The sequence below is a fragment of the Hyperoodon ampullatus genome, assembly GCF_949752795.1.
Source record: "Hyperoodon ampullatus genome assembly, chromosome: 6".
NCBI lineage: Eukaryota > Metazoa > Chordata > Mammalia > Artiodactyla > Ziphiidae > Hyperoodon > Hyperoodon ampullatus.
The window spans coordinates 83,413,726-83,431,124 of record NC_136919.1 but is presented as its reverse complement, the minus strand read 5'-3'; the positions used below and the strand labels follow the sequence as shown (position 1 = coordinate 83,431,124).

Here is a 17,399-nt window from a genome sequence, read left to right as displayed (position 1 = left end):
ATCGACTTGCTTGATAGTCATTACTATTTTCCAACTCACTTTCTCAAATCAATGCAGTAGCCCCAACATGTTTTTCAGATCAAATAAGAACTCTTAACTCTAGGAATCAGGTAGCATTACTCTCAGTTTCTTCTGAATTACTTCCCTCATCACATCATACCCATCCTTTTTGCACACTGGGCCCTCTGTCTTCTCCCTTACCCTGACCATTGCTTTCACCACAGCTGTCTCATCCAGTTTTAATCCCCAATCCTCCAAGAGATGCAAAGAAAAAATAATACATCTGTTTAGACTAACTACTCTAAAAACTATTTCAGACAAGTTTTGGTTCCCAGGAGTAACTCTAAGGTTCTCAAACACCTTCCACCCTCATTATATTTATCTATGCTTCTCATCTATGTTATGTACATGACATTAACAAATCATTCATGATCAGCAGATTATGCTTTTTTCAAAACATTCCAGCCCATCTATTGTTTCTTGAAATCCAAGTAGTCTTCTAGAAAAGCAGAGAAATAACAAATAAGGAAGTTAACCCTTTATCCAGAATCATCAACTAAAATCACTGGCAAATGGAAATAAGAACCCAAATTAGATAAAGTAAACTACAGAGAGGGGGACAGAAGTATTACAAGAAACACGTGAATATAAAGGAGAGTCATATTTGCAAGGGAGAGTGGAGCTCATTTCATTCCTAAGCTACACACAGCATTTTAATGGCCACAAATCTATGCATATATATATATATATATATGTATATATATATACATATATGTGCTTCATTTTTATCATACAAAAATTCTAACAGAATATTAACTGTTTATTAACTCAACATTAAATGTTGTATGAGAATGATGCATAACATGTAGATGATCGTGTTCCCTGAGTGTCTGCTATGAAGGAAGAACTGTGCTCAATTCTGTATATGATACTGTTTTCCTCATTCTTCCCTTTGCCACACACTCCAGCTAGGATGGATGGCCTCCTAGCTTTTCCTTGACTGAGTCTTTGTATCTGCTGTATGCCTGGCCTGAAATGCTCTATATCTGGCTAGCATTTGGACCATTCCCTTACTCCTCAAAGCCTCTGTTTAAATTAGGTCTTTTGGACTGTGTAATGTTTAAAAAGTTGTAATTTGTCCACACAGAGACTTATCCATGAATATTCATACCAGCTTTACTCATAACAACCAAACTGGAAACAATAAAATAGTCCAGGAGAAGGGGAACCTTCGTACACTGTTGGTGGGAATGTAAATTGGTGCAGCCACCGTGGAAAACAGTATGGAGGTTCCTCAAAACACTAAAAATAGAACTATCATATGAGTAATTCCACTCTTGAGTACATATCCAAAAAAACCAAACCACTAATTCAAAAAGATATATGTACCCTAATGTTCATAGCAGCAGTATTACAATTGTCAAGATATGGAAGTAACCTAAGTGTCCAGCAATAGATGAATGGATTAAGAATATGTGGTACATATATACAGTAGAATACTACTCAGCCATAAAAAGAATAAAATTTTGCCATTTGCAACAACATGGACGGACCAGGAGGGTATTACGCTAAGTGAAATAAGTCAGAGAAAAGACAAATACTGTATAACTTACATGTGGAACCTAAAAATTAAAACAAACTAGTGGATATAACAAAAAAGAACAGTTTCACAGATATAGAGAACAAAGTAGAAGTTACCAGTGGGGGGAGAGAAAGAGGGAGAGGTAAGATAGGGGTAGGGAATTAAGAGGTACAAACTACTATGTATGAAATAAATAAGCTACAAGGATATATTGTACAACACAGGGAATGTAGCCAATATTTTATAATAATTATAAATGGAGTATAGCTTTTAAAAATCGTGAATAACTATGTTGTACACCTGTAACTTATATAATATTGTACATCAACTATACCTCAATAAAAAATAAAAATAAAATTATCCATGAAAAAGTGAATGATGATACAAATTATGGTACATTCCTATATATATAGTGGAATACTACTTAGTAATAAAATGGAATAAACTCCTCATATACTTAGTGACATGGATGAACCTCAAAAAATATATGGAGGGAAAGAAGCCAGTTTCAAATAATTCTATTTACATGAAAGTCTACAAAAGACAATCTAATCTATAGTGACAAAATCAACTGGTTGCAAAGGGCGGGGTTGCGGGGTGGGATAAGGGATGAAAAAGAGCACAAAAGAACTTTGTGGGGTGATGGAAATGTTCTGTACCTTGATTGCGGTGATGTTTACACAGACATATACATTTGTACACTTAAAATGGTGCTTTTTATTATATGTAAACTCAGTCCAATGAAGTTAAGAATGTATGTGGATTCCCAGATGTACTATTTATTTGTTTACAAAGCTGGGATTCAATCCCAAGTTATTTGACTTTGGGGTCCATGCTCCAAACCACTAGGCAGAGTGAGATTTTTGTTTTAAATAAACAAAACCTCAAACAAGAGGTTTTGTTTATTTAAAACAAAAAGGCTTCTGTATGAAAATGTGTCTGTATGTGTATGTATGTATATATATATATATTTTTTAGGTTCTCTGCTAGATTCTGCATGTTTTTTCTTTTTTAAAATTTAATTTAATTTTGTCTTTTTATACAGCAGGTTCTTATTAGTTATCTCTTTTATACATATTAATGTATATATGTCAATCCCAATCTCCTAATTCATCCCCACCCCACTCTTCCCCTGGCTTTTCCCCCTTGGTGTCCATACGTTTGTTCTCTGCATCTGTGTCTCTATTTCTGCCTTGCAAACCAATTCATCTGTACCATTTTCCTAGATTCCACATATATGCATTAATATATGACAACTGTTTTTCTCTTTCTGACTTACTTCATTCTGTATGACAGTATCTAAATCCATCCACTTCTCTACAGATGACCCAATTTCGTTCCTTTTTGTGGCTGAGTAATATTCCATTGTATATATGTACCACAACTTCTTTAACCATTCGCTTGCTGATGGGCATTTAGGTTGCTTCCTGACCTGGCTATTGTAAATAGTGCTGCAATGAATATTGGGGTGCATATGTCTTTGAATTATGGTTTTGTCTGGGTATATGCCCAGTAGTGGGATTGCTGATTCATACAGAAATTCTATTTTAGTTTTTTAAGGAACCTCCATACTGTTCTCCATAGTGGCTGTATCAATTTACATTCCCACCAACAGTGTAGCAGGGTTCCCTTTTCTCCACACCCTCTCCAGAATTTGTTACTTGTAGACTCTTTAATTATGGCCATTCTGAGTGGTGTGAGGTGATACCTCACTGTGGTTTTGATTCACATTTCTCTAATAATTAGTGATGTTGAGCATCTTTTCATGTGCCTCTTGGCCATCTGTATGTCTTCTTTGGAGAAATGTCTGTTTAGGTCTTCTGCCCATTTTTTGATTGGGTTTTTTTTTTTTTTTAATATTGAGCTGCATGAGCTGTTTATATATTTTGGAGATTATCCTTTGTTAATTCACTTGCAAATATTTTCGCCCATTCTGAGGGTTGTTATTTCAGCTTGTTTGTAGTTTCCTTTGCTGTGCAAAAGCTTTTAAGTATCATTAGGTCCCATTTGTTTATTTTTGTTTTTATTTCCATTACTCTAGCAGGTGGGTCAAAAAAGGTCTTGCTGTGATTTAAGTCACAGAGTGTTCTTACTATGTTTTCCTCTAAGAGTGTTATAGTGTCCATTCTTACATTTAGGTCTTTAATCCATTTTGAGTTTATTTTTGTGTATGGTGTTAGGAAGTGTTCTAATTCCATTCTTTTACATGTAGCTGTCCAGTTTTCCGAGCACCACTTATTGAAGAGACTGTCTTTTCTCCATTGTATATCCTTCCCTCCTTTGTCATAGATGAGTTGACCATAGGTGCATGGGTTTATCTCTGGGCTTTCTATCCTGTTCCATTGATCTATATTTCTGTTTTTGTGCCAGTGCCATACTATCTTGATTACTATACTTTGTAGTATAGTCTGAGGTGAGGGAGTCTGATTCCTCCAGCTCTGTTTTTTTCCCTCAAGATTGCTTTGACTATTCAGGGTCTTTTGTGTCTCCACACAAATTTTAAGATTTTTTCTTCTAGATCTGTAAAAAAAAAGTCGTTAGTAATTTGATAGGGATTGCATTGAATCTGTAGATTGCTTTAGGTAGTATAGTCATTTTCACAATACTGATTCTTCCAATCCGTGAACATGGTATATCTCTCCATCTGTTTGTGTCATCTTTGATTTCTTTCATCAGTGTCTTATAGTTTTCTGAGTACAGGGCTTTTACCTCCTTAGGTAGGTTTATTCCTAGGTATTTTATTCTTTTTGTTGCAATGGTGAATGTGATTGTTTCCTTAATTTCTCTTTCTGATTTTTCATTCTTAGTATATAGGAATGCAAGAGATTTCTGTGCATTAATTTTGTATCCTGCAACTTTACCAAATTCATTGATTAGCTCTGGTAGTTTTCTGGTAGCATCTTCAGGATTCTCTATATATCGTATCATGTCATCTGCAAATAGTGACAGTTTTACTTCTTCTTTTCCAATTTGTATTCCTTTTATTTCTTTTTCTTCTCTGATTGTCGTGGCTAGGACTTCCAAAACTATGTTGAATGACAGTGGCAGGAGTGGACATCCTTGTCTTTTTCCTGATCTTAGAGGAAATGCTTTCAGTTTTTCACCATTGAGAATGATGTTTGCTGTGGGTTTGTCGTGTATGGCCTTTATTATGTTGAGGTAGGTTCCCTCTATGCCCACTTTCTGGAGAGTTTTTATCATAAATGGGTGTTGAATTTTGTCAAAAGCTTCTTCTGAATCTAATGAGATGATCATATGGTTTTTATTCATCAATTTGTTAATATAGTGTATCACATTGATGGATTTGCATATATTGAAGAATCCTTGCATTCCTGGGATAAATCCCACTTGATCATGGTGCATGATCCTTTTACCGTGCTGTTGGATTCTGTTTCCTAGTACTTTGTTGAGGATTTTTGCATCTATATTCATCAGTGATATTGGTCTGTAATTTTTTTTTGTAGTGTCTTTGTCTGGTTTTGGCATCAGGGTGATGGTGGCCTCGTAGAATGAGTTTGGGAGTGCTCCTTCCTCTGCAGTTTTTTGGAAGAGTTTCAGAAGGATGGGTGTTAGCTCTTCTCTAAATGTTTGATAGAATTCACCTGTGAAGCCATCTGTTCCTGGACTTTTGTTTGTTGAAAGATTTTTAATCACAGTTTCAATTTCATTACTTGTGATTGGTCTGTTGATATTTTCTATTTCTTCGTGGTTCAGTCTTGGAAGGCTATACCTTCGTAAGAATAACCAAATTCTAAGAATTTGTCCACTTCTTCCAGGTTGTCTATTTTATTGGTATAGTGTTGCTTGTAGTAGTCTCTTATGATGCTTTGTATTTCTGCAGTGTCTGTTTTATCTGCTCCTTTTTCATTTCTAATTTTATTGATTTGAGTCCTCTCCCTCTTTTTCTGTCTGGCTAAAGGTTTATCAATTTTGTTTATATTCTCAAAGAACTAGCTTTTAGTTTTATTGATCTTTGCTACAGTTTTCTTTGTTTCTATTTCATTTATTTCTGCTCTTATCTTTATGATTTCTTTCCTTCTACTAACTTTGGGTTTGTTTGTTTTTCTTTCTCTAGTTCCTTTAGGTGTAAGGTTAGATTGTTTGAGATTTTTCTTGTTTCTTGAGGTAGGATTGTATTGCTATAAACTACCCTCTTAGAACTGCTTTTGCTGCATCCCATAGGTTGTGCATCGTCGTGTTTTCATTGTCATTTGTCTCTAGGTATTTTTTGATTTCCTCTTTGATTTCTTCAGTGATCTCTTGGTTATTTAGTAACATATTGTTTAGCCTCCATGTGTTTGTGTTTTTACATTTTTTCCCTGTAATTGATATCTAGTCTCATAGTGTTGTGGTAGGAAAAGATGCTTGATATGATTTCAATTTTCTTAAATTTACCGAGGCTTGATTTGTGAACCAAGATGTGATCTATCCTGGAGAATGTTCCATGTGCCCTTGAGAAGATAGTGTAATTTGCTGTTTTTACATGGAATGTCCTATAAATATCAATTAAATCTATCTGGTCTATTGTGTCATTTAAAGCTTGTGTTTCCTTATTAATTTTCTGTTTGGATGATCTGTCCATTGGTGTAAGTGAGGTGTTAAAGTCCCCCACTATTATTATGTTACTGTCGATTTCCTCTTTTATAGCTGTTAGCAGTTGCCTTATGTATTGAGGTGCTCCTATGTTGGGTGCATATATATTTATAATTGTTATAGCTTCTTCTTGGATTGATCCCTTGATCATTATGCAGTGTCCTTCCTTGTCTCTTGTAACATTCTTTATTTTAAAGTCTATTTTATCTGACATGAGTATTGCTACTCCAGCTTTCTTTTGATTTCCATTTGCATGGACTATCTTTTTCCATCCCCTCACTTTCAGTCTGTATGTGTCCTCAGGTCTGAAGTGGGTCACTTGTAGACAGCATATATCCGTGTCTTGTTTTGTATTCATTCAGCGAGCCTGTGTCTTTTGGTTGGAGCATTTAATCCATTCACATTTAAGGTAATTATTGGTATGTATGTTCCTATGACCATTTTTAACTATTCTGAGTTTGTTTTTGTAGGTCCTTTTCTTCTCTTGTGTTTCCCACTTAGGGAAGTTCCTGTAGCATTTGCTGTAGAACTGGTTTGGTGGTGCTGAATCCTCTTAGCTTTTGCTTGTCTGTAAAGCTTTTTGATTTCTCCATCAAATCTGAATGAGATCCTTGCCAGGTAGAGTAATCTTGGTTGTAGGTTCTTCCCTTCCACCACTTCAAATATGTCATGCCACTCCCTTCTGGCTTGTAGAGTTTCTGCTGAGAAATCAGCTGTTAACCTTAGGGGCATTCCCTTGTATGTTATTTGTTGTTTTTCCTTTGTTGCTTGTAATAATTTTTCCCTATCTGTAATTTTTGTCAGTTTGATTAGTATATGTCTCAGCGTGTTTCTCCTTGGGTTTATCCTGCCTAGGACTCTCTGTGCTTCCTGGACTTGGGTAGCTATTTCGTTTCCTATGATAGGGAAGTTTTCAACTATAATCTCTTCAAATATTTTCTTCGGTCCTTTCTCTCTCTCTTCTCCTTCTGGGACCCTTGTAATGCGAATGTTGGTGTGTTTAATGTTGTCCCAGAACTCTTAGGCTGTCTTCATTTCTTTTCATTCTTTTTTCTTTATTCTGTTCCACGGCAGTGAATTCCACCATTCTGTCTTCCAGGTCACTTATCCGTTCTTCTGCCTCAGTTATTCTGCTATTGATTCCTTCTAGTGCAGTTTTCATTTCAGTTATAGTATTGTTCATCTCTGTTCGTTTGTTCTTTAATTCTTCTAGGTCTTTGTTAAACATTTCTTGCATCTTCTCGATCTTTGCCTCCAATCTTTTTCCAAGGTCCTGGATCATCTTCACTATCATTATTCTGAATTCTTTTTCTGGAAGGTTGCCTCTCCACTTTATTTAGTTGTTTTTCTGGGGTTTTATATTGTTCCTTCATCTGGTACATAGCCCTCTGCCTTTTCATCTTGTCTATCTTTCTGTGAATGTGGTTTTCGTTCCACAGGCTGCAGGATTATAGCTCTTCTTGCTTCTGCTGTCTGACCTCTGGTGGATGAGGCTATCTAAGAGGCTTGTGCAAGCTTCCTGATGGGAGGCAACAGTGGTGGGTAGAGCTGGGTGTTGCTCCTGTGGGCAGAGCTCAGTAAAACTTTAATCCACTTGTCTGCTTATGGGTGGGGCTGAGTTCCCTCCCTGTTGGTTGTTTGGCCTGAGGCAACCCTGCACTGGAGGCTACAGGCTCTTAGGTGGGGCTGATGGCGGGCTCCGGGAGGGCTGATGCCAAGGAGTACTTCCCAGAACTTGTGCTACCAGTGTCCTTGTCCCCACGGTGAGCCACAACCACCCCCCATCTCTGCAGGAGACCCACCAACATTAGCAGGTAGGTCTGGTTCAGTCTCCTATGGGGTCACTGCTCCTTCCCCTGGGTCCTGATGCACCTACTTTGTGTGTGCCCTCCAAGAGTTCAGTCTCTGTTTCCCCCAATCCTGTCGAAGTCCTGCAATCAAACCCAACTAGCCTTCAAAGTTTGATTCTCTGGGAATTCCTCCTCCCGTTGCTGGTCCCCCAGGTTGGGGAGCCTGACGTGGGGCTCAGAACCCTCACTCCAGTGGGTGGACTTCTGTGGAATAATTGTTCTCCAGTTTGTGAGTCACCCACCCAGTGGTTATGGGATTTGATTTTATTGTGATTAAGCCCCTCCTACCATCTCACTTTGGCTTCTCCTTTGTCATTAGATGTGGGATATCTTTTTTGGTGAGTTCCAGTATCTTCCTGTCGATGATTGTTCAGCAGTTAGTTGTGATTCTGGTGCTCTCACAAGAGGGAGTGAGCACACGTCCTTCTACTCTGCCATCTTGAACCAATCTCCTTGTATGTGTATTCTGATAAGACTGTCTTGTCTTAAATCTTTTGGGAGCATCTTATTTTGGAACTGCATTCAGAATCCAATTATTAGAGACTCAAAGAACTCCATTTCGTTATTTATAGTTCCAATACACTTTTGGCCTGAAAACAAACAACATTGGCCTCGTTGACCACCCTTTGTAATTATGGGGTTTAGGGCTTGATGATTTTTATCTTTGCCTGAAATATCAATTGTAACCACAAAGTATCAAGCTTTGCTATCATGAAGGATAGCCAAACTCATTTGCTGAAAGAAGAGTTTAAAAAATACCTAAGGAAGTCCAGCCTCATTAGAATTAGCAAAATCGAGTTTCATCAGGTGATTACACAAAAAGAGACATCAACTGTCTCTTAAGTATACAAATTTTGCATATTGTTAAAAATCATATTTTAAGCTTATAGCTTTTATACTGTATATTAATGATTAAAGAGTTGATAGGACATTGATAGCTGTAGTCAGTTCAGATTTTTTGTCATTAGTTCTATGTTGAAATAATTAATTACAACTTTCAAAATTTAGCAGGTTGAAGTCAAGTTGATACTTAAACATTAATATTAATTTGCAAAACAGAATTTTAGTTGGTTTATATATGATTATAGTATAGTCATTGATATGCGATTATGGGATAAAAGGTATGAAGACATATTGTGATAACTTCATTACAAAGTAATACATTTTCTCTTGCCCACTCAGGTAATTTAATTAATTTCAATCGCAAAATAGCACTCTAATTCACAACATAGTTTCATATCTTTATCCTTATTTCACAGTAGAAAGCTGTGACATATGAAAATACACTTTTAAGACTCTTTTCTTTGTCAAGGCTCTTTTTAAGTTTGGTATTTTGCAATTTCAAAGCACTTCTCTTTCAACTCAGACTTCTCATTATGTTTGGTATTTGTTACCCACATTCTAAAAACCCAAGATACAAAAATTTTAATTGGTTTCCTCAAAGGCCAAAGAAAATATCAATAACAGATTCTACTAGAATAAAGTTCTTAAGATTGTGGCAAAGCCACAAAACTACTCCAAACATAATTCCCTCCATTAACTAATTATGTTTTGTAAAGAGATAATAGTCATACAGTACAACCATTGTTTTAATTCTATTTTGAAGATGGATTTTAAGTGTGAAACCACATGCATTTAAAACTTTTGTATTTAGGGATGAAAAAACAGAACAAAACACCCCCAAAGTCTAACAAACCTAACACTACCATTCAAAGACCAGTGCAGAGAAAATAACATTTTTCATTTGCAGAAAATATTTTAAAATCTCACATATTTAGTAGGTATGAATAGAACACTCTTATGGGGCAAGTAGACATTTTGGATACAAGACTCCAGATTAAGCAATGACCAAGCAGACTGCTGTCAGGGCTTCTATATTGCTGTTCCCAGGTAGATATTTAGGTAAATCATCCACCAGACAAAAGAATAAACGTAAAATCCCTAAATTAAGTGTGATTCATATCTTTTTTTTATAAATGAGCAAGAAGGTAAGCTCATATATTCAGTGATCAATGAATGCAAAAATGAAAGGTTTTAAGTTAATAAATGAATAGGAGTTCATAGAATACAATGGAATAAACATAGAATCTTGAAAGAAAATCAGGTGGTGTTTCTAGGGAGCAAATTTTATTAGGTAGGATCAAATGTACTTACATCCCTCTCTGCATTTTAAGAGAAAAACTAAATGCCTTATTTCTGAAAATAGGATCAGGACTGAAGTCAGGCATCTGATTCAAATACCCCCTCTGACACTGACCAGATGAATAATGTTTCACTTTGACCTTTCTTTGAAAACATGATGTGCAGATTTCCAATTAAGGTACATTATGTAGCTTTAATCATAGCTACCAACATCACATCAGCATGCTAGGTGGCAAAGATAAGATATTATTTGTACAGTGACATAATAAAATACAATATAGCTTTACCCTTTTAAATGGTAACACATCAGATATCACTTTATATACTCAAAAATAAAAAATAAAAACACCACATTTCAAAACCTTTAGTTTCAGTTCAACACATGGCATGCTTAATGGTTTCAGCACATCTAATGCTTTTTAATAAGTGTTAAAACTGAAAGCAAGACAGGTAGGTATTAAAAATATATTGGAACATCTTAAAATTACCAGCCCTAACAGTGGAAATAAAATGACGGCAATTAAAAGTAATAAAGGTTATTAAAAGTTAAGGGCCTTTGAGGCTAAGAAGTCATGTTAGACTGTCAATTGTTTTCCCCATGGTGGGAAATCAGTTAGAAATTAAAAAAAAATCTAGTAGTTTAGTTGTGGTCAAAGAAAGAGTCAGTGGAGGATGGGGAGGTTTCAGCAACATGCTGGTAGAAAAAAAGAGACTTACATAGTCTGGGAGGGCAGTGAAATGGAAGGCGTGGTAACCTCGCTCACTTAGTTGTCATTTTTGATTTTCAATGACATTTTTTTCATTCTTTCGCCTAGTAAAGATGACAGAAGTTCCTAATTTATTATCTGACGTCTATTCCTGTTCCTAGATTTAAGAGAGTTTAACTGTAAAATATCAAGTCATCATATCCAAATACAGACACTTTGAAAAAACTACAGCACCGATGTTGCATGCATTCAATTATACTTCTCATAACTGCATCCGCAAACCAGAGATAAGGACATGGGGGAAAGATTCAGTGAGCACAGCCCAGGAGGCTGGGGGAGAAAGGGGAAATCTGCAGGGTCTTCAGATTAAAGCAGTAGGAGGGAGGGGCTCATAACAAAGAGTCACGTTCTTCCTGAAAGGCTGTGAGCCATGGATTCTAGAAGAATGCAGAAGTCAAGTCCTCTGCATGGCTCTAGGATCCATATACTCTATAGGTACAAACAGAGCTGGTCAAAATGTAAATGGCACTCCACAAGAGAGATTCTCTCATTAGATGCCTTCTGCTGCTCAGGCTGGGCTGCATTTTAGATGATGAGAGAAGGATCATTGATACTTTTATAAACATGAACCTGGCAGATGGGCTGGGCTTGAGTGAAGGGATAAAAAAGTGCAGTGTAAATTTCTGTTCTGTGGGTAAATCATAGCACAGTCAGATCAGAGCAGGCAAAGTCATGGGGTCCCAGACGTTTCCTTCTAATTCTCCTCTTTGGTTGCACTTCATTCAGCATGTGTTGGGCTGGCCTGCTGAAGATGCGCAGGAAATATTTGTGAATAAATGAATGAAGAGACTGCATAACTTAAATTCCTTGAAGAGAACCACCCTGATGGGGAAAACCCTCAATTCTACAGCTGGTTTGTACATTTTAAGGAGCACGAGGGGGGTATTAAAAACAGTAGAAAAGAAAAAAATAGGAAAGACTTATCGTAAGAGCAAAGGGGAAAAAAAGGAGAAAGAAGTAATATTGAAGAAACCCCCAAACAAACAATTTAATGCCAAAGTCGTCTCCAGGCACTGCAAATGTTGCTCAGTAGCAAAATACTGGAATTTGGATTTTAGTTCTGTAGTGGCAAATACCACATCTGTTCATGTGGTCTCATACAATACTTTCCTATTCTCATGCATAATCTCAGATTCTTTGCTAGATGCATGATATTTATTATTAAAGAAACTATCTCTGGAGGAGGTTTAAAGTCAAAAGGTGTCTGAAATTTAGCTAGGATTATTCACAGGATGAACAAATCTAAATAACATCTAGTTCGTTTCCATAGGTGTGCATTCATTGGATTATGTTTATTTTGAAAAACAAATCTTCTGCAAGATATTTTAACTCTAAGAGATTATTATTATTATTGAAGAAGCATCAAGACAGAATCATCTTAGTTCAATTAACATTGTTAAAAATGAAGGTACCATTAGCATAAAAATGTTGATGAGTGGCTTCCAGCTTTGGGGCTGGCTTTACTGTGAACTGATCTCAATATAGGATCGTTTATAGAGTGCGACCATAAGGAGAGCACAGAGAAAGGGGAAGAAAGTTCTCTGCACCCAGCTCATCAGTATGCAACTCCGCTCTCAGAGAAACACACAGAGGAGCCAGTCCTTCAAGGGCAACTTCCTCGCCTGAATGCAATCTGTCCGTGCAGCCAACGAGAAGCCAGCAGCTGCTTCTGGAGGGAATCCCCTTCCAGGAGCCAGGAATCCAGGCCCATAACACATGTGGGTAAGAGTGGTTCAAGTCTGTCTTGAGAGGAGACCCACACCAGTCTAGTTCCTATAACATCTGGCTCTGTTCTCTGCTTTGGATGGACCACACATGGGTAGGTCTGAAGAAATGTAAGGACATTGTGTGAAATGCACTTGGCAGGGTTTGGGGAAAGACTGATCTGTAGGGTGTTGGCTTCTCCAAAGTTATCAGTGAGAACTAAGACTACCAAGTCTATTGATGGCAAGACCCCAAAACCTAACTGGTTGCTACTCTGAGCTGCTTCTGCTTTACCTGATGAGAAGGAAATTCACATGTTCATACTGACGGCCCCACTGCAGAAGAGTACCTGCCAAACAATTTATGAAATTCTGGTGGTTTCAAAAAAAAACAAAAACCCACTCTTCAGACAAGTTAAATCGCTCAACATGAGGGCACAACAGCAAGCCCAGGGAAGCACAGGTGTTTTCAGATTTGTTTCATACCTACATCTCACTCAGCGTTAGGACTAAACCAAGTGGTAAGAGGGAGTGCACCCAGGGCTGCAGGCTTCTGCTTGCAGGCAACTTCCGTTTTCTCCTAAGGAGAAACATTTGGCCATGTGTTCCCGCTAAGCAAGGCCTGCAAAAGCTGGCTGACCTAATTTAAAATATGAGCTCTCATTGCATGAACCTATTCCAAGCCTTCACTATTTTTTGTTCGTTCAGATCTTATTCCATAAAAAGTCAGCCCATCTTTTTCCAGTCCTAGTGACCTGCATTCTCTCCTTCCCGGAAGCATGTCACTTCTCCTGCTAGCCTCTGCCTTAATCACTTTTATTTGTGGGACGCTAGGGAAGGGATGGGAATGCTTCGAGTAGGGAAGAAAATAACTCTTAAAAAATCCTTCTTATTATGATCATGTTTAGATGAAATATGGGGCTTGCCATCAACAAAATTACAAAACAATTCCACTGGGAGTCCAGACGGTTCAGGGTAATTCATCTATGAAAAAGTGAACTTTAATTGTTACTCTTGGCAGCAATCTAAGAGAAGAGTGAAATATTATACTAAATATTGCCACGTGCAATAGTAAAATGCTCTTTCCTCCCTGCCAGAAGCAGTGTATGGCCCCCTTCAGACTCAGGTTTGGATCTGGTGATTTAGTTTAAATCCTCGGCTTCCCCCTCTCCAAAACCAACAGAGGTTTTCAAAAGAGTTGCATTTTTTATTAGAACCATTTGTTCTTTTTAAGTTGCCAAAAAGGAGTAAGTAAAACTAAGACTTTTATTTGGGTTAAAGTTGATTCCTCAGCTTCATTGAGGTCAATGTACTTAGTCTGTGAACCTTCTACTAAGAAGTTCATTGTAGTGTTGAACCAGCCAGTGTTTTGATCCCTTCTTCCCCCCTCCCCAAACCCAACCCCTTGGCTGCCTGGATTTATATAGTCGGGGCTGGAAGCATGGGGAAGCTAATCAAAAGGAAACATACATATGGCAAATTACATCCTGGATTTTCTAGAACAATTGAAATTTCAAATATTTTTGATGCTGCACATAACATTTGCTATTCTGGAACTAAGTGTCTTGATTTGGGCTTCAGAAAATGTGATCCCAATAGGTATTTACAATGCTTTAGATTAAAAGCTCTTTGAACACTGCTGCATTATATAGTTTACAAGCACAGAAAGGTATTTGATAATACTCAAAAGCAGAGGGACATTCTTTTTTTCTAAAAGTGAAGTCTTCAGTGAAGATGTTAATCAAAGAACTCTTTTATATGGCGCTGGTTCCCTGGCATATTGACAGGTTTTGGCAAAGCATGATTAGTAAGCTGCTTGCAAATAATTTTTAAAATTACACTTTACATTTTCAGCATGAATATTTATATACATTGGGTATAATACACTAAGGATATATTAAAATCATATGTAAGATAGCCTATGTAGATAATATTATTCAGCTTCTAAATTGTTTAAGTTGGGGAAGTTAGGGCCCAGAAAAATTAAATGACTTGCCCAGGATTATTCAGCTTATTACCAATGATCTGAGGACCAGAACCATAATTTTTAAGTAGATATTCCTTATGTTACAGAATACTGTTTTTCATCCATAGGGATATATACAAAGATTATTTGGGAGTACACTTAAGTCTGCAGATACAACAAAAAGTAATCTTTGTTGTAACTTAAATTAATGGATTAAAATTTAGATTATCTGAAACCTGAGTAAAGATACTACACTATAGGACATCTGCTTTATATAATTATTTTCTTTTGATTATAGCATATGTTATGGATGACAATAAACAAAATGGCTACCATTAGTAAGATAGTTTGAGGGAACTAGAATCCCTATCAGCCATGGGAAAAATAGTCAGCACTTATTATATCCTGTGCACACTTGCCTAAGACTGCACATTATAAAGCTTCATAAGAACTTTTAGTTTATGTAAAGTAATGTCTTAGAATTATGCCTGTTTTTCTGTTTGTGGAAGGTTTGAAAAACAAACAACAAAAACAAAATATGTAGAAAAGCATAGCCTAGCAACTAACAGTGTTACCCTCAATCGAACAAAAGATACCAGCTATTATTAACTGGAAGTAATCACTCCAGAAGGTAAGGAAGTTTTAAATACATTGTTACAAATACCACTCAGATAATAAATGACAGCAAAGAATAAACTAATGAGGAGCCCCATAGGTCGACAATACTTGGAAGTTGGTTACCTTTAAAGAAACTGACCTATGATGTGGGAAGCCAAGGAAATCTGCCTTAAATGTGTTGTTTTAATTTAAAAAGAAAAAAGAAAAGGAATCTGCCTTTTTTTTTTTCCTACGAAGAGGTCAAGCTCTTCCTGTGTCAGTACAAAATTTAAAGTTTCTTTGGATGGGTTCTATTTCCTGCTCTCCATTTAAAATGGGGGAAAAATAAAAATATTTTGCCTGTGACAAAATATGAAAGAAGTTCTCACCCTTAAAACCAGCAGCATTGGTTTTCCAGTCATTAGCGTTCAAATGTCCTGCACGGGAAGTCCTTACAATAACATGCTGCACGTCTCTCCAGGTCAGAAACGGACTGGGGAAAGACAAGGTAAGAATCATTGTACCAAAAAAAAAAAAAGATGGGGGAAGCAGAGAGTCACAAGCAAATTAAAAAAGCAAAAGCAGAAGGGCAAAGTACTAAAAACAAAGGGTCAGCGATTTGGGTTTGGGATAAACAAATGCCAAATGCCGCTCTTGTTCTCAACTTGGAGAAGTGACATTAGTCTCAGGGAGGCAGAAAATGTAACCTTTAATTTGAGAAATAATGTGATATTAGTCAGTGTAAGTTTTTAAAAGGGTGAAGATTTCCAGTTTCCTCAGCAAAATGGCTCCCAATTCTGGCCCTGTCATCCTTCGTGTAGACTCTTGCATCATCATAAGAAAATTACAACAAGCTAAAATCAAAACTGAAGGGCTCTTGAACATTCCTTGTTCAGTTGTTTAGCCAGGCACTTGATTTTAATTTAACAAAGAACTTAGCAATGTTAACCATTTTGGATGGATGTGTGGGATACAGAAAAAGTCTCAACTGAAACCAAGTCTTCATTTTCAGTGTTCTCAAAGGAAGAGGATGTGGTACAGAGCCCAAAAGTGGGTACCCAGGCACAGAAAACTATGGGAGTGTCTTAATTTGCAATAAATAGTTATTAAATTATTGGATACCTATTTCTTATGGCTGTTGGCACTGAAGATCACAAAGACACTACTGAATGGGAGATACTTTCATCAAGGAACTGCAATACTAATAAACACACAGAAAACAAATCCAAGTACATATACACAGTCTTTTGTTCTCTTTCAAAGAACATGTTATTTACTAAAGGCATTTGACTGGGTGCATGCATGAAATTCTCTAATCAGGATACTTATTCAATTCAGTCTTGAATGTGAGGTGTGACAATTTTTTTACTTAACTAGGAAATACGGCAACTTATCATGCATCTTGTGTAGTTATTTTCTTTGCTTCTCATCTGTCACCTTCATTTTAGAAGGATATTTGCAAATGATGGGTCCGAACATTTGGAGGAGGAGAGACAATGACATGCTACCTTCCTAGAAGTGTGACGGGGCATGTGGTAATCTCTGTACCCCCTCGTATGGGCATGTATGCACACTGGTATCTCCCAGGCAGAGGGAGAACGTGGTATCTTTATAGCTAATTTTCAATGATGAAGCTGCACACTGCTTCACTTGATACTACATTTTCCTATCACACTCAGCATATACGTGTTTTTGAGGGTGGCCTCCTAATGAGAGGGGGCCCAGTGATCAGATTATGGTTCCTTCATTTTCTAGGTATGTGAAATTGACTTCCCAAAGTGTCAGTTTCCCCACTTAGAACGTGGATGTTAATATCTACTTTACTTCGTTGAACCAACTGAATCAAAGTATAGTTGTCCCTTGAACAATGCGGAGGTTAGGGGCGCCAACCCCTGAGCAGTCAAAAGTCTGAGTATAATTTATAGTTGGCCCTCCGTAGCCACGGTTCTGCATCCATATATTCAACCAACAGCGGATCATGTACTATGTATTTAGTGAAAATAATCTGCATATAAGCGGACCTGTGCAGTTCAAACCTATGTTGTTCAAGAGTCAACTGCCATGCCAAGTACTTAACCTTGTTCCTGGTGCATAATAAACCATTGTAAGTGGTAGACAGTACATCATTTTGCTAAAGTAAGAGCCACAGCTCCTATTTAGTGGTTTGAAAATGAAGGAGATGGGGAGAGAAAAGTACTA

General features: G+C 37.1%; 1 protein-coding gene across 1 annotated transcript in view; it reads right to left on the bottom strand.

The window, feature by feature from the left end:
* Window positions 1-17,399, bottom strand: part of PCSK5 (proprotein convertase subtilisin/kexin type 5) — a gene marked incomplete at its 5' end in the record, with an annotated part of 318,876 nt that overhangs the window by 63,102 nt on the left and 238,375 nt on the right. The window contains one exon of the mRNA XM_079705774.1: window positions 15,590-15,693. Within this exon, the coding sequence (XP_079561900.1) occupies window positions 15,590-15,693 (104 nt within the window). The remainder of the gene's footprint in view (window positions 1-15,589; window positions 15,694-17,399) is intronic.